This window comes from Myxine glutinosa, chromosome 14 (assembly GCF_964187855.1).
Source record: "Myxine glutinosa chromosome 14, kmMyxGlut1.1, whole genome shotgun sequence".
Taxonomy (NCBI): Eukaryota; Metazoa; Chordata; class Myxini; order Myxiniformes; family Myxinidae; genus Myxine; species Myxine glutinosa.
In genome coordinates, this window is record NC_136274.1 from 86,397,250 (window position 1) to 86,421,140 (window position 23,891).

Genomic DNA, 23,891 nt, shown 5'->3' on the forward strand with positions numbered 1-23,891 from the left:
GTACACACATCCCCATCTTGCATAATTGGTGTGATCATATCTGTGGAAAAACGGCATCATTTCACGAAATGCTGCAAGGTGGAGTTCCCATATTCCGTCACGCTGTGCTCTGATGAAAGAGAGTAAGACAGACACCATACTCATGTAATCCCACCAGCACTTGAAGTTTTTGTCGTTTTGCTTGGTCTCCGTGAAAACAGCCACATGATGTCGAAATTCTGGGGAATGTGTGATCGCCAGAAGAGTATTGTGGTCTTCAGTCTCAATGGCTTTGACCAGTTCTTGGGATATTTCAGTGTCTTTGTCCTCAGTATACCTTCGTACCTGTGGAATCAATAATTGCCAAAGAGCTTGCCAGGTTAACTTATGTGCCCTACCCTAACTGCCTTAGCATACGCTTTGCCATCTTTTACCTTTTCAGCTGTGTTTGGACCAAGAAGCCCACTTTCAACCCACAGTTCTACTAATCCAATGTCTCCCGTATGCTGTCCAATAACTTTCAAAAAGTTCATAGAGGTATGCAAGCCACCTAGCCTTGGTATCAAAGTGTCCTTGAATTCTGGGACTGTCCATTTCAATTTCATCAGCTGTGGGAACAAGCCCTGATCCACTGTGACTACAGCGTAGTTATTCCCCAGGGACCTAGCAACATGAAGTGCCCTCAGCACAAGGGTGTTCAGGGTTGACGATTCATGAGCTGGAGCAAGAATGATGGGCACGTAACCAATGATTGTACGTTTTAATGGTTCGTCATGGCTGGGGTTTGATTGGTTGAAACTTGTCCATGAAGGCTTTTGCTCAACGTCCTGACGAGTAAGCACAAATGCCATGTCACGTGCAGAACTAGCTTCGAGGTTGTTTTGATATTCTTCTGTTGGATGAAACCAATTTATTTCTACGTCATCGAAGTCTGGACGAGTGCCACCTCTGGTAGCATTAGTTTCGTGAATTTCTTCCAATGATGCTGGAATCTTTAGAGTCGTAGTCTTTGATGGTTGAATATTCTCAAGTGCACTGTCGCCAGCAGGTCCCCTCTGCCATGCATCGAGTTGGGTTGCATGAAATGTGTTTTTACCATCCAAGGTACAATCATTAATGTAAAGATTGTCCCCAGAAAAATGAACAAACCTACCAGCAACCAAATTTGTTGGAACTACTGCCCCAGTTTGTGGATCAAGTTGTTGTAATGTAGTCTCTGCCATCGCTGTATCAAACTGAAGAATCCTGCTGTAACTAACAACGTGACCAGCATTGTGGAATAGGTTGACAAGTTTCGTTGATCGCGTTGCTTGATGCAAAGGAAGACCTAAACCAACATGCTTAGGTGGGGCTTTCTTGTCCCCACAAACGCCATAAACCATGTCTTGCCCAATGCTAAGGACTCTTGCCTTCTTGATTGCATCGACTTCGTTGCTGTCACGATCATTAAAATCCTGATCAATATGATTCTGGCCACCAAGTAAGATATTAACAAACATATTTACAGATGGAGGGATACTAGCTACTTCAGCTTTTTCACTTACATTTGCACCCTTGAAGGCTGGGTGTGACAATATATCACTTCGAGGTTTCAGTGCGACATGAACTATGGACCTAAACTCATCATCGTCTGGTTTGAAAATAGGAATAGTTTCTTGGACAGGCTCATTTACTGTCTCTGACACAGGTACATGATAGAATATTGTTGGAACTAAGAGGGTTTGTCTCTCGGATGGTGTTGCATTGCGCATGACTAGCAAACCTCACTAAAGTATCTATGAAAGTTGTAATCCTGCTAAGAAACGACAATGGTATTTCGCAGTTTGCCTCGCTGGAAAGATCTTTGTGTCTTTCAAGCACAGAGGAAAGTTCAAGAACATGACCTTTCGCGGCAGAATGTTTCAGTTCTTGACAGAGCCAAACTATGGCCAAGTCAGTCGATTTGTTATCACTTTTGGCTCCATTAGCATCTCTATATAAGTTATTCAGGCAGTTTCAATGATAACATCCTTCAGCTGCAACCAAGTCATTTGTATCTGCAATGCGTACAAATACCTCATGAACATATTTTGCATTATTATATATGTTTGAACTCATATTCAGAGTAGATACGTTACTCGTTGTCTTCTTGCTTTTCGGGTCTTGACAGAAAATGCATAACTTCCAGTCCATTTTGTTCCAACAGCTGCGCAAGTATCGTTCTGGTCTACCTTCATCAGTAGGCCTACTGTTCATTCCACGCTGTTCATTGGATAGTTTAGCATTAATATTGTTCTTATGTGTGTACTTTGAATAACACACTCTGTGCCACTGGAGTTCTGGCGCAGGTTCCGAATTTTCTGCGATGAGCGATGTCAGCCCATCAACGGCAGCCCCATGGTCATCATTCCGTAGCTTGTTCCTCATCTCCGTTGCTTCTTTCACGGTAGTTAAGCCCCGTTGGGTCTGGTTAAACGGCTCATCTTCAGCTCGACCACTCAGCTGACATATGATACGCAGCTCAAAGGATACCTCTCTCTGGTGCTTCAGGCTTACAACTGGTTCCATAGTAATTCACCTTTGGAGAAAAAAAGAAGAAGCCAGAAAAACCATTTCACGAGTGCATTGACAAATCAAAGGTTGAAGGGGTTAAGCCCATATGGTAATGCATGAAAAGTCCAACCGTTATGGAGATATTCTCCATAGAAGTGAAAATTTCTTTCACATTTTCCATTAAATTCAAGTCTTTGACATGCAATGTACGGCTTAATATGATAGATATTGGAAAATCTTTTTCGCCACTCTATTGAATATTAAAAATAAAATAATTTCTGCCAAAACGTGCATTTTGCACTTATTGACCTTTGACCTTAATTAATGACATAATTAGGCAATTTTGGGAAACACAAACAAGATATTCATATTCAGCACGAAAATCCCTTTCAGAAAAACCTATTTGTTTGCTTTTCCTCAAAAATGCCTCATGCAGCTAAAATAAGCACATTTTTGAATTTCTTGCCTAGACTATCTGGCCACTCTCCCATTAAGCCTCGATTTGTGAAGTGCTGCAGAGACTGTTGTCCTTCTGGTAGGTTCTCCCTTCTCATCCAAGGAACTGTAGTTCAGTCAGAGTGATGATTGGGTTCTTGGTCACCTCCCTGACATTGACATTGGGTTTCAGTTTGGGTTTCATTGGGTTAGGAGCTAGCACAGAGCCAGTTACAGAGCTAGAGCTAGATTTGGTGCCATTGGGTTAGGAGCTAGCACGGAGCTAGTTACAGAGCTAGATCTAGTTTGGGTGACATTGGGTGAAGAGCTAGCACGGAGCTAGTTACAGAGCTAGATCTAGTTTGGGTGACATTGGGTTAGGAGCTAACACAGAGCTAGTTACAGAGCTAGAGCTAGTTTGGGTGACATTGGATTAGGAGCTAGCACAGAGCTAGTTACAGAGCTAGAGCTAGATTTGCTGCCATTGGATTAGGAGCTAGCACGGAGCTAGTTACAGAGCTAGATCTAGTTTGGGTGACATTGGGTGAAGAGCTAGCACGGAGCTAGTTACAGAGCTAGATCTAGTTTGGGTGACATTGGGTTAGGAGCTAACACAAAGCTAGTTACAGAGCTAGAGCTAGTTTGGGTGACATTGGATTAGGAGCTAGCACAGAGCTAGTTACAGAGCTAGAGCTAGATTTGGTGCCATTGGGTTGGGAGCTAGCACAGAGCTAGTTACAGAGCTAGAGCTAGTTTAGGTGACATTGGGTTGGGAGCTAGCACAGAACTACGTACAGAGCTACAGCTAGTTTGGGTGACATTGGGTTGGGAGCTAGCACAGAGCTAGGTAGAGAGCTAGAGCTAGTTTGGGTGACATTGGGTTGGGAGCTAGGACAGAGCTAGTTACAGAGACAGAGCTAGTTTGGGTGACATTGGGTTAGGAGCTAGCATAGAGCTAATTAGAGAGCTAGAGCTAGTTTGGGTGACATTGGATTAGGAGCTAGCACAGAGCTAGTTACAGAGCTAGAGCTAGTTTGGGTGACATTGGATTAGGAGCTAGCACAGAGCTAGTTACAGAGCTGGAGCTAGTTTGGGTGACATTGGATTAGGAGCTAACACAGAGCTAGTTACAGAGCTAGAGCTAGTTTGGGTGACATTGGATTAGGAGCTAGCACAGAGCTAGTTACAGAGCTAGAGCTAGATTTGCTGTCATTGGGTTGGGCGCTAGCACAGAACTACGTACAGAGCTAGAGCTAGTTTGGGTGACATTGGGTTGGGAGCTAGCACAGAGCTAGTTACAGAGCTAGAGCTAGTTTGGGTGACATTGGGTTGGGAGCTAGCACAGAACTACGTACAGAGCTAGAGCTAGTTTGGGTGACATTGGGTTGGGAGCTAGCACAGAGCTAGGTACAGAGCTAGAGCTAGTTTGGGTGACATTGGGTTGGGAGCTAGGACAGAGCTAGTTACAGAGACAGAGCTAGTTTGGGTGACATTGGGTTAGGAGCTAGCATAGAGCTAATTAGAGAGCTAGAGCTAGTTTGGGTGACATTGGATTAGGAGCTAGCACAGAGCTAGTTACAGAGCTAGAGCTAGTTTGGGTGACATTGGATTAGGAGCTAACACAGAGCTAGTTACAGAGCTAGAGCTAGTTTGGGTGACATTGGGTTGGGAGCTAGCACAGAGCTAGGTACAGAGCTAGAGCTAGTTTGGGTGACATTGGGTTCGTAGATAGCACAGAGCTAGTTACAGACCTAGAGCTAGTTTGGGTGACATTGGGTTAGGAACTAGCACAGAGCTAGTTACAGAGCTAGAGCTAGTTTGGGTGACATTGGGTTAAGAGCTAGCACGGAGCTAGTTCCCGAGCTAGATCTAGTTTGGGTGACATTGGGTTGGGAGCTAGCACAGAGCTAGTTACAGAGCTAGAGCTAGTTTTGGTGCATTGGGTTAGGAGCTAGCACAGAGCTAGTTACAGAGCTGGAGCTAGTTTGGGTGACATTGGGTTAGGATCTAGTACAGAGCTAGTTACAGAGCTAGAGCTAGTTTTGGTGACATTGGGTTAGGAGCTAGCACAGAGCTAGTTACAGAGCTAGAGCTAGTTTTGGTGACATTGGGTTAGGAGCTAACACAGAGCTAGTTACAGAGCTAGAGCTAGTTTGGGTGACATTGGGTTAAGAGCACAGAGCTAGTTACAGAGCTAGAGCTAGTTTGGGTGACATTGGTTTAGGAGCTAGCACAGAGCTAGTTACATAGCTAGAGCTAGTTTGGGTGGCATTGAGTTAGGAGTTGGCACAGAGCTAGTTACATAGCTAGAGCTAGTTTGGGTGATATTGGATTAGGAGCTAGCACAGAGCTAGTTACAGAGCGAGAGCTAGTTTGGGTGACATTGGTTTAGGAGCTAGCACAGAGCTAGTTACATAGCTAGAGCTAGTTTGGGTGACATTGGGTTAGGAGCTAGCACAGATCTAGTTACAGAGACAGAGCTAGTTTGGGTGACATTGGGTTAGGAGCTTGCACAGAGCTAGTTACATAGCTAGAGCCAGTTTGGGTGACATTGCGTTAGGAGCTAGCACAGAGCTAGTTACATAGCTAGAGCTCGGTTGGGTGTCATTGGATTAGGAGCTAGCACAGAGCTAGTTACAGAGCTGGAGCTAGTTTGGGTGACATTGGGTTAGGAGCTAGCACAGAGCTAGTTACAGAGCTAGAGATAGTTTGGGTGACATTGTGTTAGGAGCCAGCACAGAGCTAGTTACAGAGCTCGAGCTAGTTTGGGTGACATTGGGTTAGGAGCTGGCACAGAGCTAGTTACAGAGCTAGAGATAGTTTGTGTGACATTGGGTTAGGCACTAGCACAGAGCTAGTTACATAGCTAGAGCTAGTTTGGCTGACATTGGATTAGGAGCTAGCACAGAGCTAGTTCAGAGCTGTAGCTAGCTTGGGTGACATTGGTTTAGGAGATAGCACAAAGCTAGTTACATAGCTAGAGCTAGTTTGGGTGACATTGGGTTAGGAGCTAGCACAGAGCTAGTTACAGAGCTAGAGCTAGTTTGGGTGACATTGGTTTAGGAGCTAGCACAGAGCTAGTTACATAGCTAGAGCTAGTTTGGGTGGCATTGAGTTAGGAGTTGGCACAGAGCTAGTTACATAGCTAGAGCTAGTTTGGGTGATATTGGATTAGGAGCTAGCACAGAGCTAGTTACAGAGCGAGAGCTAGTTTGGGTGACATTGGTTTAGGAGCTAGCACAGAGCTAGTTACATAGCTAGAGCTAGTTTGGGTGACATTGGGTTAGGAGCTAGCACAGATCTAGTTACAGAGACAGAGCTAGTTTGGGTGACATTGGGTTAGGAGCTTGCACAGAGCTAGTTACATAGCTAGAGCCAGTTTGGGTGACATTGCGTTAGGAGCTAGCACAGAGCTAGTTACATAGCTAGAGCTCGGTTGGGTGTCATTGGGTTAGGAGCTAGCACAGAGCTAGTTACAGAGCTGGAGCTAGTTTGGGTGACATTGGGTTAGGAGCTAGCACAGAGCTAGTTACAGAGCTAGAGATAGTTTGGGTGACATTGTGTTAGGAGCCAGCACAGAGCTAGTTACAGAGCTCGAGCTAGTTTGGGTGACATTGGGTTAGGAGCTGGCACAGAGCTAGTTACAGAGCTAGAGCTAGTTTGGGTGACATTGGGTTAGGAGCTAGCACAGAGCTAGTTACATAGCTAGAGCTAGTTTGGGTGACATTGGATTAGGAGCTAGCACAGAGCTAGTTCAGAGCTGTAGCTAGCTTGGGTGACATTGGTTTAGGAGATAGCACAAAGCTAGTTACATAGCTAGAGCTAGTTTGGGTGACATTGGGTTAGGAGCTAGCACAGAGCGAGTTACACAGCTAGAGCTAGTTTGGGTGACATTGGGTTAGGAGCTAGCACAGAGCTAGTTACAGAGCTGGAGCTAGTTTGGGTGACATTGGGTTAGGAGCTAGCACAGAGCTAGTTACAGAGCTAGAGATAGTTTGGGTGACATTGGGTTAGGCACTAGCACAGAGCTCGTTGCAGAGCTGGAGCTAGTTTGGGTGACATTGGGTTCGGAGCTAGCACAGAGCTGGTTACATAGCTAGAGCTAGTTTGGGTGACATTGGGTTTGGAGCTAGCACAGAGCTAGTTACATAGCTAGAGCTAGTTGGGCTGACATTGGGTTAGGAGCTGGCACATTAAACATTGGGTTTCAGTGGATTTTGCCTGTCAGTTGATCTGGTGACATTGAGTTGCAGTTTCACTCGTTCTGGTGACATTGAGTTGCAGTTTCACTCGTTCTGGTGACATTGGGTTTCGGCAGTTTATCTGGTGACGTTGGGTTTTACCCATTGATCTGGTGACAGTGGGTTTTCCCCGCTGATCTGGTGACATTGGGTTTCACCTGTTGATCTGGTGACATTGGGTTTCACCTATTGATATGGTAACATTGGGTTTCACCTGCTGATCTGGTGAGATTGGGTTTCACCCGTTGATCTGGTGACAGTGGGTTTCCCCCGCTGATCTGGTGACATTGGGTTTCACCCGTTGATCTGGTGACATTGGGTTTCACCTGCTGATCTGGCGAGATTTTTTGTCTTTTGTTGAAATTCCCATTCTGATCGAAAACCAACTGCTCCTGGACTCTGTGTCCTTCTCTCCTGACAAGGTGGAGGAGTGTTTGTCTAACCTCGACTCTGATTCTGCAACTGGACCAGACGGCATCAGCCCACGGGTCCTAAAATCCTGCTCTGCCGCTCTATCTCACCCTCTCTCTGTTCTTTTCACCCTATCTTTTGCTCAAGGTCATCTGCCAGCATCCTGGAAATCAGCAAACATCACCGCTTTACACAAAAAAGGTGCAAAAACAGATCCTTGCAACTACAGACCAATCAGCCTGCTCCCAATTATCAGCAAAGTCATGGAATCCATCATTGCTTCGGATATGAAATCTTTCCTCTTCTCCAATGGCTTGATCTCTGATCATCAATTTGGTTTCAGACCAGGTCACTCCACTCTGGACATGCTGCTTCTGCTGTCTCAACAATGGATGGAGGTCCTCAATGCCAAACAGGAAATCAGAGCTGTCTCCCTTGACATATCACGTGCCTTCGATAAGGTCTGGCACCCAGCTCTGCTCACCAAACTCTCCTCCTATGGTATCCATGCAAATCTCCATGCATGGCTTGCGGACTTCCTCTCTGGTCGTAGTCAACGTGTGGCCCTGAATGGATTTCTCTCATCTCCCCTTCCTGTTCAGGCTGGAGTTCCCCAAGGCAGTGTGCTGGGCCCTGTGCTTTTTCTGGTCTTTATCAATGATCTCTCCGACTCTCTGGAAAATCCTCTCTATCTCTTTGCTGATGACTCCACTCTCTGCCGCTCCATTCCTCTTCCCTCAGATCGGCAGTCTGCAGCCTCCTCACTCTCTGAAGACCTGGACAAAATCACAGACTGGTCAAACAAGTGGAACATGTCTTTCAATCCTGACAAATCTCACACTCTTACTATGTCTCTCCGAAAAGATCGACTGGACAACCCTCCCATCTACTTTCTCAACAATCCTCTCCAAGAAGTTCTGTCGCTCAAGCTTTTGGGTCTCACTATCTGCCATGATCTTTCTTGGGAAAACCACATTTCCAAGCTGGCCTCCAAAGCCAGTCGCCGACTGGGCATCCTCCGTCGTGCGAAGTCCTTCCTAGGCACACCTGAGCTCCTCACCACATACAAGGCATTCATCCGCAGCTCAATGGAATACTGTTCTCCCCTATGGGCTGGTGCTCCTGCCTCACACCTAGCTCGGCTTCACGCTGATGAAACCAAAGCTTTCAGAATCATTGGAATCTCCTGCGATGAAGCTATCTCTGAGGGCCTTTCACTCACTCACCGCAGGCAGGCAGGTGGTCTTTCTGTCTTCTACCGACTCCTCTCCGGCCTTGCACCCCCAGCTCTCTCTGTGCTCTGTCCCCCAAATATTCCTACAGGGCGCACAAGATCTGCCAGCAACCCTCTGATGGTTAAACTGCCGAAATCTCGGCCCTCTGCCACCTCCACTCTTTCATTCCTCTTTTCTCCCGCCTCTGGAACAAACTCCCTCACTCCCTTCAATCCCACTCCTCCCTCCAGGTCTTTACAACAGCTGTTCACCACCATCTCTTATCTTCCCCCGTCCAAAACCTTGATCTTTTCTACCTCCACTAATTCACCCCAGATCCACCTTGTTTGAAATTCCAACTTCTTTCCTGGAAGTCCTGGCAGTGTCCATATGTTTTATACCTCTCCCACCCCCCCCCCCCCCTTTCCCATGCCTCCCCCACCCCAAAGCCCTCTCCCTCCCACAGATCTCTCGATGTCTCCATGTCTCTCGGTCCCTGCTCTCAAATGTTGTGTTTGTGTCCTTCCCCCTCTCTCCCCATCTTGTCTACCGCTTCCGATGTTATTTGTTTTATGTGTCGGTTTGTCTTTCTGTGTGATTAATGTTCGCTCTCTCACGAGCCTCGATCTTGTATACAAAAAAAACAAAACAAAAAAACAAAAAACGGTAATTGTTAACCTGACGGTATAGTTCGCGATAGTGTTTTTACCTTCACTTTTTGACAATTTTTCTCATTTTAAAGCGGAAATGTTTTTTCGTTGTTTTGTGTTTACGCTTTGTGTTTACGCTTTATTGAATCTATCAGTTGTATGATAAAATTCCAATCATTTGAAAATGATCAGTTTCATGAACGATCAAGGATTCCGGTATTTGCGGAACTCCTGCAGTTTACGTGGTCGGAGAGGACACATGGCGGTGGCGTGGTGCTCCTTCCTCATTTCCCGACAGGTTCGGCGCTTGTCCTGTATCTCGTCCCTGTGTGGAGGCCTATGCAGTCGTCGGGTCCGAGAGTCCATCCGCAGGATGTCGTTCTGGTCCATTGAAACACCTGCGAGGACTCGCTTCGAGAGAGTCACTGGTCCCAGTTTGATTGCAGCTCTGTCAGGACTTGCGCTTTGCGCGTCACGATCCCCTGGAGATGGTGAGAGAAACTTGGTGCTGTACGTTGATAATGGTGCTGAGGTTCATGGTGCTGTAAGTTGATGATTGTGCTGAGAGGTTCATGGTGCGGAGAGGTTCATGGTGGAGAGGTTCATGGTGCAGAGAGGTTCATGGTGCAGAGAGGTTCATGGTGCAGAGAGGTTCATGGTGCAGCGAGGTTCATGGTGCAGAGAGGTTCATGGTGCAGAGAGGTTCATGGTGCAGAGAGGTTCATGGTGCAGAGAGGTTCATGGTGCAGCGAGGTTCATGGTGCAGCGAGGTTCATGGTGCAGAGAGGTTCATGGTGCAGCGAGGTTCATGGTGCAGAGAGGTTCATGGTGCAGCGAGGTTCATGGTGCAGCGAGGTTCATGGTGCAGAGAGGTTCATGGTGCAGAGAGGTTCATGGTGCAGCGAGGTTCATGGTGCAGAGAGGTTCATGGTGTAGAGAGGTTCATGGTGCAGAGAGGTTCATGGTGCTGTCAGTTGATAATGTCCCATTCTGTGTTGTAGGTTTGTGGTGGTGTAATTGCAATTGTATTTATAGATATACGAGCAAAAGTACCCGGCGTTGCTGGGTAACAACAAGCCTCTTCCTGACGGGAATATGATTTGCGCAATCTGGGTCCATCATCTAGAGGGAATTTTAAAAACAGATCGCAGATACACTGGAGCAGTGGCGTATTGAGGGCAAAAGATGGCGCTCGGTGCGAGATGTCAAATTGCCGCCTCTCGTAAGTTCCCATAAGCCTGAATTGTGTGTGTGTGTGCGTGTGTGTGTGTGTCCGTGTGTGGGTGTGTCCGTGTGTGGGTGTGTCCGTGTGTGGGTGTGTCCGTGTATGGGTGTGTCCGTGTGTGGGTGTGTTTGCATATTGGGTCAATTAATCTGTTCACCAATCAAAAGGTAGAAGCGGATTGTTTTTTGTTTTTTCTCGATCGAAAGCTCAAAGGTCAAGGCTGCATAAAATCCTCAATTTTAATTTTGTACTTTAAAAAAAAAAACTAATTTCGTTATTTTGAGATTTTGGAAGAAGAAGAAGATGTCTGAATACAAACGGACGCGAACGGGCTTTGCAATTTCAGATGCTTTCTGGTTTAGCAGTTGCAACTGGTCCTAGTCCCACTCGCCCAACCCCCCTCCCACACCCGCCCAACCCCCCTCCCACACCCGCCCAACCCCCCTCCCACACCCGCCCAACCCCCCTCCCACACCCGCCCAACCCCCCTCCCACACCCGCCAAACCCCCTCACACACCCGCCCAACCCCCCTCCCACACCCCCCTCCCACACCCGCCAAACCCCCCTCACACACCCGCCCAACCCCCCTCCCACACCCGTCCAACCCCCACCAAATCCTCTCCCACACCCGCCCAAACCCCCTCCCACACCCGCCGAACCCCCTCCCACACCCGCCCAACCCCCCTCCCACTCCACCCCTTTATTTCATTTACGCACACGGTTAAAAACCACAATGAGATGAGCTCCACAAACTCTTAATCTGAACCGATATTCTAAATTCCAACTTCAGAATTGACTAACTGTACCACAGTCCCAACTACTAAAGAAGTGTTCTTTGCTGAAAACGGTTCATTCAATAAACGCGTCTCCGAGCAGCTCCCATGGAAGTAAGAATTGAGTTTAAAAACGATTACAAAGTAAAAAATAAATAAACCCCAGAATGAGAATCACAGCCTCGCTTAAATAAATGAATCCAGATCCAGAATCCAGAATCAGAATCCAGATTTTGATATGCTTCAATTATGTAATGATAATAATCGATCGTGTTTGCAAGGCAAGGCACGTTTGAGTAGGCCTGAACAAAATGGCGGCATCCCACTCCACCAGCGAGGTGCACTTGGATGACCAAGATATTGGTACACCACCGCATTGGATTTCCGGATTCGCGGCAGCTTCGTATCTATTTAATTTCGAAATCATAATTTTATTGAGGAATTTTTTAAAACCTCCAACCGATCTTAGAACATCCGCTGGGACCCCAAAACGTCCCACAGGTTTGCCGGGGCTAGCCCCAAAATTGAGGGAGTAGTTTGAGGACGGACAGACACTCCAGTTTTATAATATCGATAAATGTTTTTTGTTGTTGTTGTTTTTTAATACAGAATCTAGGCTCGTGTAAGAGCCAACACATTGAACATAAAAACATGCACAGACACATAAAACATGCAATTAAGGGAGTGGGAGACAAGAGGGGGGGAGAGAGGGAAGCACACAAGCCCAACAACAGAAAAGGACCAGGACGTTGGTCGATCTGTTGAAGGGGGAGGGCTGGGGGGAGAAGGGAGGGGTACACGGTATAAAGCAAATTAACACTACTAGGAATTTCAGGAAAGAAGTTGGGGATTTAAAGAGGCGGATTTGGGGCGTTTTAACGGCCGGTAGAAAAGATCAAGGTTTTGGATGAGGGAAGATAAGAGATGGTGGTGAACAGCTGTTTTAAAGACCTGGAGGGAGGAGTGGGATTGAAGGGAGTGGGGGAGTTTGTTCCAGAGGCGGGAGAAAAGAGGAATGAAGGAGTGAAGGTGAGCAGAGAGTCTTGATTTTGACAGTTTAACCATAAGAGGGTTGCAGACAAATCTTGTGCGACCTGTAGGAATATTTGGGGGACAGAGCCCAGAGAGAGCTGGGGGGGCAAGACCAGAGAGGAGTCGGTAGAAGACGGAAAGACCACCAACCTGCCCGCGGTGAGAGAGAGGCCCTCACAATCGGCTTCATCGGGGGAGATTCCAATGATTCTGAATGCTTTGGTTTCAACCATGTGAAGCCCAGCTAGGTGTGCCCAGAGGGAAGAGCAGTATTCCAACAAGCTGCAGATGACGGCTTTGTATGTGGTGAGCAGCTCAGAGGTGCCCAGAAAAGACTTTGCACGACGGAGGATGCCCAGTCGGCGACTGGCTTTGGAGGCCAACTTGGAAATGTGGTTTTCCCTGGAAAGATCATGGCAGATATTAAGACCCAAAAGCTTGAGTGACAGAACTTCTTGGAGAGGATTGTTCAGAAAGTATATGGTTGGGTTGTCCAGATGGTCTTTTTGGAGAGACAAAGTGAGAGTGTGAGATTTGTCAGGATTGAAAGACATGTTCCACTTGTTTGACCAGTTTGTGATTTTGTCCAGGTCTGCAGAGAGTGAAGAGGCTGCAGACTGCCGATCTGAGGGTTGAGATGGAGCAGCAGAGAGTGGAGTCATCAGCAAAGCGATAGAGAGGATTTTCTAGAGAGTCGTAGAGATCATCAATATAAATAAAAAAGCACAGGGCCAGAACACTGCCTTGAGGAACTCCAGCCTGAACAGGAAGGGGAGATGAGAGAAATCCATTCAGGGCACATGTTGACTGCGGCCAGAGAGGAATTCGGCAAGCCATGTGTGGAGGTTTCCATGGATACCATAGGAGGAGAGTTTGGTGAGCAGGGCGGGGTGCCAGACCGAATCGAAGGCACGTGATATGTCAAGGGAGACAGCTCTGATTTCCTGTTTGACATTGAGGAACTCCATCCAATGTTGAGACAGCAGAAGCAGCATGTCCAGAGTAGAGTGACCTGGTCTGAATCAAAATTGATGATCTGAGATCAAGCCATTCGAGAAGAGGAAGGATTTGATGTCAGAAACGATGATGAATTCCATAATCTTGCTGATTATTGGGAGCAGGCTGATTGGTCTATAGTTGCAAGGATCTGTTTTTGCACCCTTTTTATGTAAAGCGGTGATCTTGACTGATTTCCAAGCTGATGGCACATTGACCTTGAGCAAACGAGAGGGTGAAGAGAACAGAGAGAGTGTGTGAAAGAGCGGCAGAGCAGGGATTTTGGGACCCGTGGGCTGATGCCGTCTGCTCAAGTTGCAGAATCAGAGTCGAGGTTTGACAGAAACCTCTCCACCTTGTCAGGAGAGAAGGACACAGAGTCCATAAGCAGTTGGGCACGACTGGGTAAGGTGGGAACAGAGAGAGATGGGTTTGGGACACAAGATTTTGAGGCAAACACAGAGTTGAGGCATGCAGCTTTTTCATGTGCGGAGTCAGCTGTGTAGCCATTTGAGGTAAGGGAAGGGATGGAGGGGAACAAACACCAGAAACAGATATGACCTGGCAACTGAAGATGAGATGGGATAAATTGGTGCAAGAGAGAGAGCAGTTTACTTTGGAAGAATTCCCAGGATGAGTTGATGTCAGAGGCAGGAGAGATGGGAGACAAGTCCAGATGATTGATGGCTGCTTGAAGACTGTGCCAGTCAGCCTGAGTGAAATGCCAGACTCGTCGGCGCTGGGGAGGCTCTCTGAGAATGGTCAGAGAGATGTCCACTTGGACATGCAAGTGATCAGATGAACCGATTGGAGCAGAAGAAGTGCAGCAGACATTTGCAGGGAAGTTTGTCATAACAAAGTCTAGAAGAGAAAATGCTCTGTTCACTGAGATCCGGGTCGGGGAATTGACAGATTGTGTCAGTCCCAACGAGTCGCAGAAGTCCTTTGCGGAGGTGCCATGGCTGGTGAGAGAGGGTCCCACACCCAGCTAGCTGGCATGATGACAATTGATGTCACCACATATGAGGAAGAGAGAGAGTTGGGATGAGTGGATAGAATGATTTTACCTCTCCCACCTCCCCCCAAGCCCTCCCCTTCCCACATTTCTCCCGATGTCCCTGCTCTCAAATGTTGTGTTTGTGTCCTTCCCCCTCTCTTCCCATCTTGTCTACCGCTCCCCTTATTTTGTGTTTTATGTGTCAGTTTGTGTCGGTTTGACTTTTTGTGTGATTAATGTTAGCTCTTTCACGAGCCCCGATCTTGAATACAAAAAACAAGAAAAAAAGAAAAACAAGGTACATGTTGTCAGACAGCGAGATGTAAATGGAGTCATCACTCTCTGCTCACCTTCACTCTTTCATTCCTATTTTCTCCCGCCTCTGGAACAAACTCCCTCACTCTCTTCAATCCCACTCCTACCTCCAGATTTTTAAAACGGCTGTTCACCACTGGTCACCAAAACAGCTGTGAAGAGAAACAGGTTGAGATGGTTTGGTCATGTGTTGAGGAAGGATGAAAGTGACTGGTTGAGAAGATTGATGGAAATGAATGTAGAAGGAAGGAGAGGACGGGGAAGACCGAGAAAGACTTGGCCAAAGATGGTGGAAGAAGAAATGCGGGCAAGTGGGTTAACAAGGAGAGATGCAGAAAATATGGCAAAATGGAGAAGATTGTCATGGGGACCGCAAGGCTAACCCCGCTCTAGCAGGGAAAATGGCCTTAAAATGCTTCTTATTGTTGTTGTTGTTGTTCACCACCATCTCTTTTCTTCCTCCATCCAAAACCTTGATCTTTTCTATCCCCGTTAATTCACCCCAGATCCACTTTTTTGAAATACCGACTTCTTTCCTGGAAGTCCTCACAGTGCCCATGTGTTTTGTACCTGTCCCACCCCTGCCCACCCCCCTTCCCATGCCTCATCCCCCCAAGCCCTCTCCCTCCCACAGATCTCCTGATGTCCCTGTTCTGTACTGTTGTACTTGTGTGCTTCCCTCTCTCTCCCCATCTTGTCTCTCGCTCCCTTTGTCATATGTTTCATGTGTCAGTTTGCTTTTTTGTGATTAATGTTAGCTCTTACACGAGCCTCGATCTTGTATACGCACACAAAAAAAAATCGCTCTTTGGTGGACGGTACAACACACATGGACAGAAGATGGGAGCGGCGAGGAAGCCGTAGCCAGAGATACTCCTGGGGTGGGGTGGAGAGAGGGCAGTTCAGGGAGAGTGAGGAAGAGAGTTTTTGATAAAGGTAGCAACTCCACCACCAGGACGAGGCTCAGGTCTATCATACCGGTGGAGGGAGTAACCAGGAAGAGATATTAAGGAATCAGAGACATCTTTAAGGAGGAAAGTTTCTGTGAAGCAGATGAAGTCTGGTTTGTCAGAAGCAACCTGAATGGAGAGATCAATCAGGTTTGAGCGAAAGCCCCGGATGTTTGAGGTCGAAACCGTTGAGGAAGAGAGAGGGGGAGGGGCATCAGATCCAGGACAAGGGAGGGTGAGGGGGGGGGGGGTGAGAGGGGGAGGTAGGGAGCGTGAGGTAGGGAGCGCGAGGTAGGGAGAGCTGTTGATTTTGTGTCAGATTGCAGAAGGGCTCTGAGAAGGGGAAGGATGAGAGGACAAAATGTTTGATGTTGATGGGATGAGGCACAGTGAGGAGTTGTTTGGTTTGAGGGGTAAGGGGGGGGGGGGGGGGGGCAGAACGAAGTAGAAGGTTGGATGAGGTGGAGGTTTGAGTTGGAAGCTAGAGGAAGTTGGGAGGAGGATTTCAATTTATCATTACAGTGGATCATGGATGGCATCCCTCATAAATTTGAAGAGGTGTAGGTAATTGTATTTATTGATGTATAAATATTTATGTTTTAATTGATCATTACTGTGGATGATATTCCTATAAGAGGTGTAGGTTATTGTATATTCTGAGATATTTGTGAAAGTGTTTTCATTGTTCATCACTGTGACCCATCACTCCCAAACAGAGACTCACCTCCTGCTTGCTGCAAGAACAGGCCATTTGGATGAAGTTCGAAGGTAACTTGTGGGTGCTTGTCAATGTGGGATCATGGTGGTGGAACCTGTGCCCCTTGTAGATGTGGACATGTGCATTTCCATTCCACACTCCCTCTGTTTTGACTTTCAGACCCTTTTTCGTTTTTCAATGACTAAATTACTGATTATTATACCTTTTATTAAAGGTTGTGGCACGTGCTTCAATCGTATTAAATAATTTTGATTTGGAGAGAAGCAGAAACCTTTATGGCCTATATTTTCGATCTGGACGTGTTGACACTGACGGAGAGAAAACAACTGAGGCTGTAGGTCTGTGAGAACAACTGGGTGGGGAGGATTGTGGGGGTGAAGACTGTGGATAGGAGGATGGATGAACTCGGGGAGGAGATTGGTGTGCAGATGAGCTTGACGGGGAGATTGGTGAAATGCCGGTTTAAATTATATGCACACTTGGTGCGGATGGGGGAAGAGACAATGGCACAGAGAGCTGATGGGTAGAGGGAGCAAAGGAGGCGGAAAAGACTTCGACCGAGGTTAAGATGTGAATATTGTGTGAGGAGGGATGTTAATAAGGTAGGGGTGGTTGGAGAGTGAGAGAGTTGGCTCGGGACAGAGGGAAGTAGAGGAGTGTCGTGGTCAAGGCAGCGCAGAAGATTGTTACCACACGGCCTCCTCCCTTTTAAAAGGAGAAGAGGAGAAGAAGAGAAGCAGAAAAATGATTGACCTTTTGAAATGTCACCTCTGCTTCATCTTCATCATTCAGACTTATTTGTTTGGTTTCTTGTCTGTAAATCCGCATATATATATATATATATATATATATATATATATATATATATATATATATATATATATATATATATATATATATATATATATATATATATATATATATATATATATATATATTATAAACCTCATAACTGCAACACATACGATGCTGAGTGATACCTCATTTGAGAGCGCTTGGGTCCAGACAGTGTATGAGGAGGTTTATAATTATTGTTGTTCATGCAATCTCGAGTTATATTCATTTTTCTTTGTGCATGTGGTGTATATGCTCAGAGTCGCTGGTTTGCACGTATACAGAAAGTTAAAAAAACAATATCCCGCCGATCTGTCAATATCTAGCTATATAGTCTAGTAGGAAGACTAGGTCCCCCTGCACCCCCCGGAGATATACTTCTAATCAGTGTTTCTAGATTGGAAACAATGTGTAGAAAATGACTAGCTATGGCCCCAAGCTGAAACAATGTCCCACATACCATTTTTATGCAAATTACTGCTGCCATTATCAAAAAAAGACTAGGTCCCCCTGCACCCCCCCGGAGATATACTTCTAACCAGTGTTTCTAGATTGGAAAAAATGTGTAGAAAATGACTAGCTATGGCCCCAAGCTGAAACAATGTCCCACATACCATTTTTATGCAAATTACTGCTGCCATTATCAAAAAAACGATTTTTGACATATCTCAGCCAATATTGCAGATAATTGAAAAATGAAGGTGTCTAGACCCATGTTTTGAAGGGCATAGATCATGATAGAACTATTCATAACATGATTACATGTGTCTATGGTATACTAGTATGCTAATTAGTGCTTTATTTACAAAATAATCACAGTTTTACGAAATAATAGACTCATATTAAGGTCCGTCTACACAGACGTTAACACAAAGTTTTATTTTTCTAAATACCCTGTGAAATTCACCGAATGCCCTGTGAAACCTGGGATTCTTCTCCAGCTTTTTCAAGGGCCCGACTTTTCCCTTCCCTTTGAAGGCACTGGTGCAGTCTTCTCCGCTGAACACATAGTACCCCAGGAGAGTGGCACAGTAGTCCTCTCCCAGGGATTCTGCCAGCTCAGAGACGTTGACAAGTTGGCGATGCTTCCCTGACCCTGTATCCAGGTACACCGTCAGCTTGATGTTGTGGGCATGGTGGAGCAGGATCAGGAGGATGTCTGTGTCCGGTGTTCTGACTACAGCGTTCTTGTATCCGATGGTAGCAGCATGATGGAGGTACAGAACCACCCTGGTATCAGTCTCTTCCTGGTTGCTGTAGATCGTGGGGAGTTCACGTACCTCGACCTGAAACACAAAAAGGCACCGCATTTCAATCACCAGTCACTGCCAGTTTCAGTATATCTCCGGGGGGTGCAGGGGGACCTAGTCTTTTTTTGATAATGGCAGCAGTAATTTGCATAAAAATGGTATGTGGGACATTTTTTCAGCTTGGGGCCATAGCTAGTCATTTTCTACACATTTTTTCCAATCTATAAACACTGATTAGAAGTATATCTCCGGGGGGTGCAGGGGGACCTAGTCTTTTTTTGATAATGGCAGCAGTAATTTGCATAAAAATGGTATGTGGGACATTTTGTCAGCTTGGGGCCATAGCTAGTCATTTTCTACACATTTTTTCCAATCTAGAAACACTGATTAGAAGTATATCTCCGGGGGGTGCAGGGGGACCTAGTCTTTTTTTGATAATGGCAGCAGTAATTTGCATAAAAATGGTATGTGGGACATTATTTCAGCTTGGGGCCATAGCTAGTCATTTTCTACACATTTCTTCCAATCTAGAAACACTGATTAGAAGTATATCTCCGGGGGGTGCAGGGGGACCTAGTCTTCCTACTAGACTAATATATCGAGATGCATAAAACCAAAAACACGTTGGTGAATCCATCCGTCCATTTAGCCGTGTGTCTATATGTCTATTAATTACGTACAATTGGAATGTACCTTTCGACCCTTTAGACTGCCGAGACCCCTTAAACCTTTGAATACCCAGAAGACCCCAAAGACTTAAAAAGACCTTTTATGACCCAAAAGACCCCGAGGAATTTCCATGGGCCACTACCATTATGCTGTCAAAGGGCTTTCCTATCAAACTCCCGAGATATTTCACACTCTATTGCAAACCAATTCCTTTACAACAGCCTGGTGTAACCGGGTTATCTGCTTCAAGGAACTTGATGATCTTCCTATGTTCCATAGCACACGTGACTATGTTAACGGACATTTGTTTTGCTAAGATTTATTTGACCAGAAGACTTCCTGTGTAAGTTGCTCTTAGGAGGCAATGCTATTGGCCAAACTTGTCAGCATTGATGTAATACGTAGTGTGTTCAAAAAGTATCCGACCTTTATTTTTCGTGCGTAAAAAAAAAGAAGCTAGGGAGGCGTTGATTGGTGCATGTATGTAGGCGATCCTAATGCGCACGCGTGAATTTTTTCCCACCTGCAGAAGCTGTCGTTCGACGGCAGACCGCCGATGAGTGAGGAAGTGTAAGTGAGCGCCGTCGGATTTTCGTTTTTGACAAAATGACGGAAAAACTTGAACAACGCTACTGCATCAAATTTTGTGTAAAGCTTGGCGATTCCCAAGTGGAAACGATCCGCAAGATTCAACACCGTTCATTCCATTATGAAGGAGGATTTGGGCTTCAGGAGAATCTCAGCGAAGTTCGTACCAAAGCTGCTGACGATTGAGCAGAAGCAACTCCGTTTGGAGATCGCACAGGACATGCTGGAGACTGTGAACAGCGATCCCAGCTTCCTCAACACAGTGATCACTGGCGATGAGTCCTGGGTTTATGGGTACGACCCAGAAACCAAGTTGCAGTCATCACAATGGAAGCATCCAACATCCCCGAGGCCAAAAAAAGCAAGGCATGCAGTAGCGTTGTTCAGGTTCTTCCGTCATTTTGTCAAAAACGAAAATCCGACGGCGCTCACTTACATGTCCTCACTCATCGGTGGTCTGCCGTCGAATGACAGCCTCTGCAGGTGGGAAAAAATCCACGCGTGCGCATTAGGATCACCTACATACGTGCACCAATCAACGCCTCCCTAGCTTCTTCTTTTTTACGCACGAAAAATAAAGGTCGGATACTTTTTGAACACAGTACTTTTACCTGTTCAACAATAAATAAAAACTTGCCTTGAACTGCCGTCGTTACTTGAGGTTACTTTGGGGTAGCTGTTGCAGAAGGGGGAGGAAGGTTAATGATAACTTTCACATTGAGGCAACAGTCAAATGCATTGCTATTGTGATGCAAGATAGAACGCGACTCGTTTTGTTTGCGTTGTCTTTGTTGAATGGTCAGTGATCTTCCATTATGTGTTGTTATTTTGGGTTCTCTGCAATTTAATGTTGATGCTATAAGTTGATTTCAACTTAACCAGACTCAGTGGTGCAATGGTTAGGGTTGTATCAGTGGTGGTTGTTCCCCCCCTCTCCCCCATGTCTTTATAACCTCTGCCACCAAAGGTGGATGGAGGTTAAACACAGACAGAGAGACACCCCTCTGTCTGTCTGAAGGTCTCTGTCTGTCTGTCTGTGTATTTGTTTGTTTGTGAACAAAATATCTCAAAAAGTTGTGGACTGATTTGGACGAAACTTGGTGGACCGGTTTGGTGTCTGACGAGGAAGAATCGATTCGATTTTGGTGAAGATCTGAATATGGATTCCATCATTCGGATATGAGAATTATTTAAATCTTCAAGTGATTCTTCACCATTGGGAGATGGAGCCAAAAACGATACATAACAGGATATCTCAAAAAGTTATTGATCGATTTGGACGAAGCTTGTTGGACAGGTTGTGCATGTGACGAGGAAGAACGATTCAATTTTGGTGAAGATCCGGAGCCGGATCCAGCTGGTATAATTACTCCCGCCAGGGAGTAATGCATTCACTCGTGTGTGTGTGTGTGTGTGTGTGTGTGTGTGTGTGTGTGTGTGTGTGTGTGTGTGTGTGTGTGTGTGTTCGTGTGTGTGTGTGTGTTCGTGTGTTCGTGAACAAGATATCTGGAAAAGTTCTGAACGGATTTGGATGAAAGTTGGTGGGATGATTGCCCTTGGAATAAGGAAGAATTGATTAGTTTTTGGTGAAGCTCAGGATATTATTCCCGATCCATGAATTTTTTGAAGCATTTTTTTTACCATTGGAAAATAGGACTCATTTTTTTTTTGACATTATCTTCTATATATTCTATATTTGACATTGTGATATGAAAATAGTTTTCATATTTGTTGTAAATGTAGTTTAAACTCGTGGTTATGCGTTAGAGCGCTGTATTTTTTTTAGCAGCGTCGTTTTTCATGGTCTTTCTTTTTTTTTTCTAATAAAGACATATTCTGTCATTTTAAAACCACCAAAGTGTGTATTATGTTTCGCCGTTTCATAAAATGTATCGTTTGGTACGTATAATGCTTTAAAACTTTTTTTTTTTTTTTTTTTAAACCTCAGAAGAGATATCAACATTTAGCTCAGTGAATGTCATTCGTGTTGTCAGTATTTGATGAACTTATAGACTTAGTTCCAGATTTGTCAATGGCTGAGGTATATCAACAAACGAATGAAACAGATTTGGCAAAATTCCAACTTTTAAAAAAAAGATCGCATATTCACCCAGGGTTGTGAGAGGCTGAAGAAGAAGAAACCTCGCATGGGCTTCCCAGACCAAATAAATAATTCTGGTTCTGGCTCTGCGATTTTCAGGTTTATTACTCCCGCCAGGGAGGAACGCATTCGATCGTGTCCGTCCGTGTGTGTGTGTGTGTGTGTGTGTGTGTGTGTGTGTGTGTGTGTGTGTGTGTGTGTGTGTGTGTGTGTGTGTGTGTGTGTGTGTGTGTGTGTGTGTGTGTGTGTGTGTGTGTGTTCGTATGTTCGTGTGTTTGTGTGTTTGTGAACAAGATATCTGGAAAAGTTCTGAACGGATTTGGATGAAAGTTTGTGAGATGATTGCACTTGGGATAAGGAAGAATTGATTAGTTTTTGGTGGAGCTCAGGATATTATTCCGGATCCAGGAATTTTTTTTGGAAATTTTTTTGGGAAGGTTTTTTCTGTTTTACTGCATTAAAGCTTTTATTCTTATTCTTAAATGATGTTTTTCTCCTCTAATTCCGAGATATATCAAAATAAATTCTCTGATAGTTAGGGCTTACTTTCTTTTTCATTTATTGTTTTGGGGAGAGGGGATGTTAAACAAAACGTATTATTCCAACTAAACCCACGGCGGGAGTATGCGCTCTACTGAGTGGCGTTCTAGTTTTTTAAGTGATTCTTCACCATTGAGTGATATGGCCAGCCAGGTGGAGGTACGCGCTCTACTGAGTGGCGTTCTAGTTTTTTAAGTGATTCTTCACCATCGAGTGATATGGCCAGCCAGGTGGAGGTACGCTCTCTACTGAGTGCCGTCCTAGTTGATATTTGTATAACAGGGAGGAGATGATCAGTTCAGGTTATCGCTTCGTTTCATGCTTTCCTCCATTCTCCGTGTCCCCGTTAGGTTGATGCAGTACAAGTTGGACGTTGATCTGAGACATGCCCTGGGTTGGACAGCACTCATGGTGGCAGCAATGAACCAGCATGGAAAGTGGGTGATAGTGGCGGGTGGGAGGCTTCGGCCTGTTTGTTGGACATTTTTCACTTGTGAATGAGCAATTGAAGATAAAACAAATGATCATTAACAGTTTAATATAATCTACTGAACCAGTCTAAGTACAACTTGTACATTTGATGACGAAAAGGTGAAACATTTTGGGCAAGTACATTTTTCTAGCTCTGTGAGTAATTGAGTAAATGTATTAAGTTGCTTTCATATGACACAACCTTTGTGTGCACTTCATTCTTTGCACCACTTGGTGCGGTGCTTACACAAGGAACATCCCAGGATTTATAATCCAATGCACTTGGTCTGACTTATCGCATGTTGATCATTTTATGCCTCCGATGACCAAGTCACCAGAGGCATTATGCTTTCAGCTTGTCTGTCCGTCCATCCATCCGTGATAGGTTTTCATTACCACGGTAACTTGAGAACGGCTGAAGGGATTTAAGTCAAAGTTATTGCAGGTATGTATAATGATGTAAAGATTAACTTTTAAGGCCACAAGGTCAAAGGTCACATGTCATGTTAGGTTAAAATCCTGTTTCCACGATATCTTGTGAACCAGTTATGGGATATGGACAAAAGTTGGTACAAATATGTGCTACGATGTGAACCGATTTGATTTTAGGGTCAAGAGTTCACAGGCCAAAGGTCAAAGTCTGTAATAGATTATCGTTACCACGATAAATTCAGAAGGACTGAAGGGAACCAAGTCAAACTTAGTACAAGTACAGTGCATTCAGAAAGTATTCAGACCCCTTCACTTTTTCACATTTTGTTATGTTGCAGCCTTTTGCTGAAATCGTTTAAATTCATTTTTTTCCCTCATCAATCTACACTCAATACCCCATAATGACAAAGAGAAAACAGGATTTTAGAAAGTTTTGTCAATTTATTAAAAAGAAAAAACTGAAATATCACATTTACATAAGTATTCAGACCCTTTGCTATGACACTTGAAATTTAGCTCAGGTGCCTCCCATTTCTC

At 45.3% G+C, this 23,891-nt stretch overlaps 1 protein-coding gene across 1 annotated transcript in view; it reads left to right on the plus strand.

Annotated features, from left to right (window-relative positions):
• Positions 1–9,657: 9,657 nt before the first annotated feature.
• The window catches only part of CLPB (ClpB family mitochondrial disaggregase), a 208,244-nt gene continuing 194,010 nt past the window's right edge, over positions 9,658–23,891 (plus strand). The window contains exons 1-3 of the mRNA XM_068136325.2: positions 9,658–9,953; positions 16,468–16,519; positions 22,802–22,888. Coding sequence (XP_067992426.2) covers positions 9,659–9,953; positions 16,468–16,519; positions 22,802–22,888 — 434 coding nt within the window. The 5' untranslated portion in view covers position 9,658. The remainder of the gene's footprint in view (positions 9,954–16,467; positions 16,520–22,801; positions 22,889–23,891) is intronic.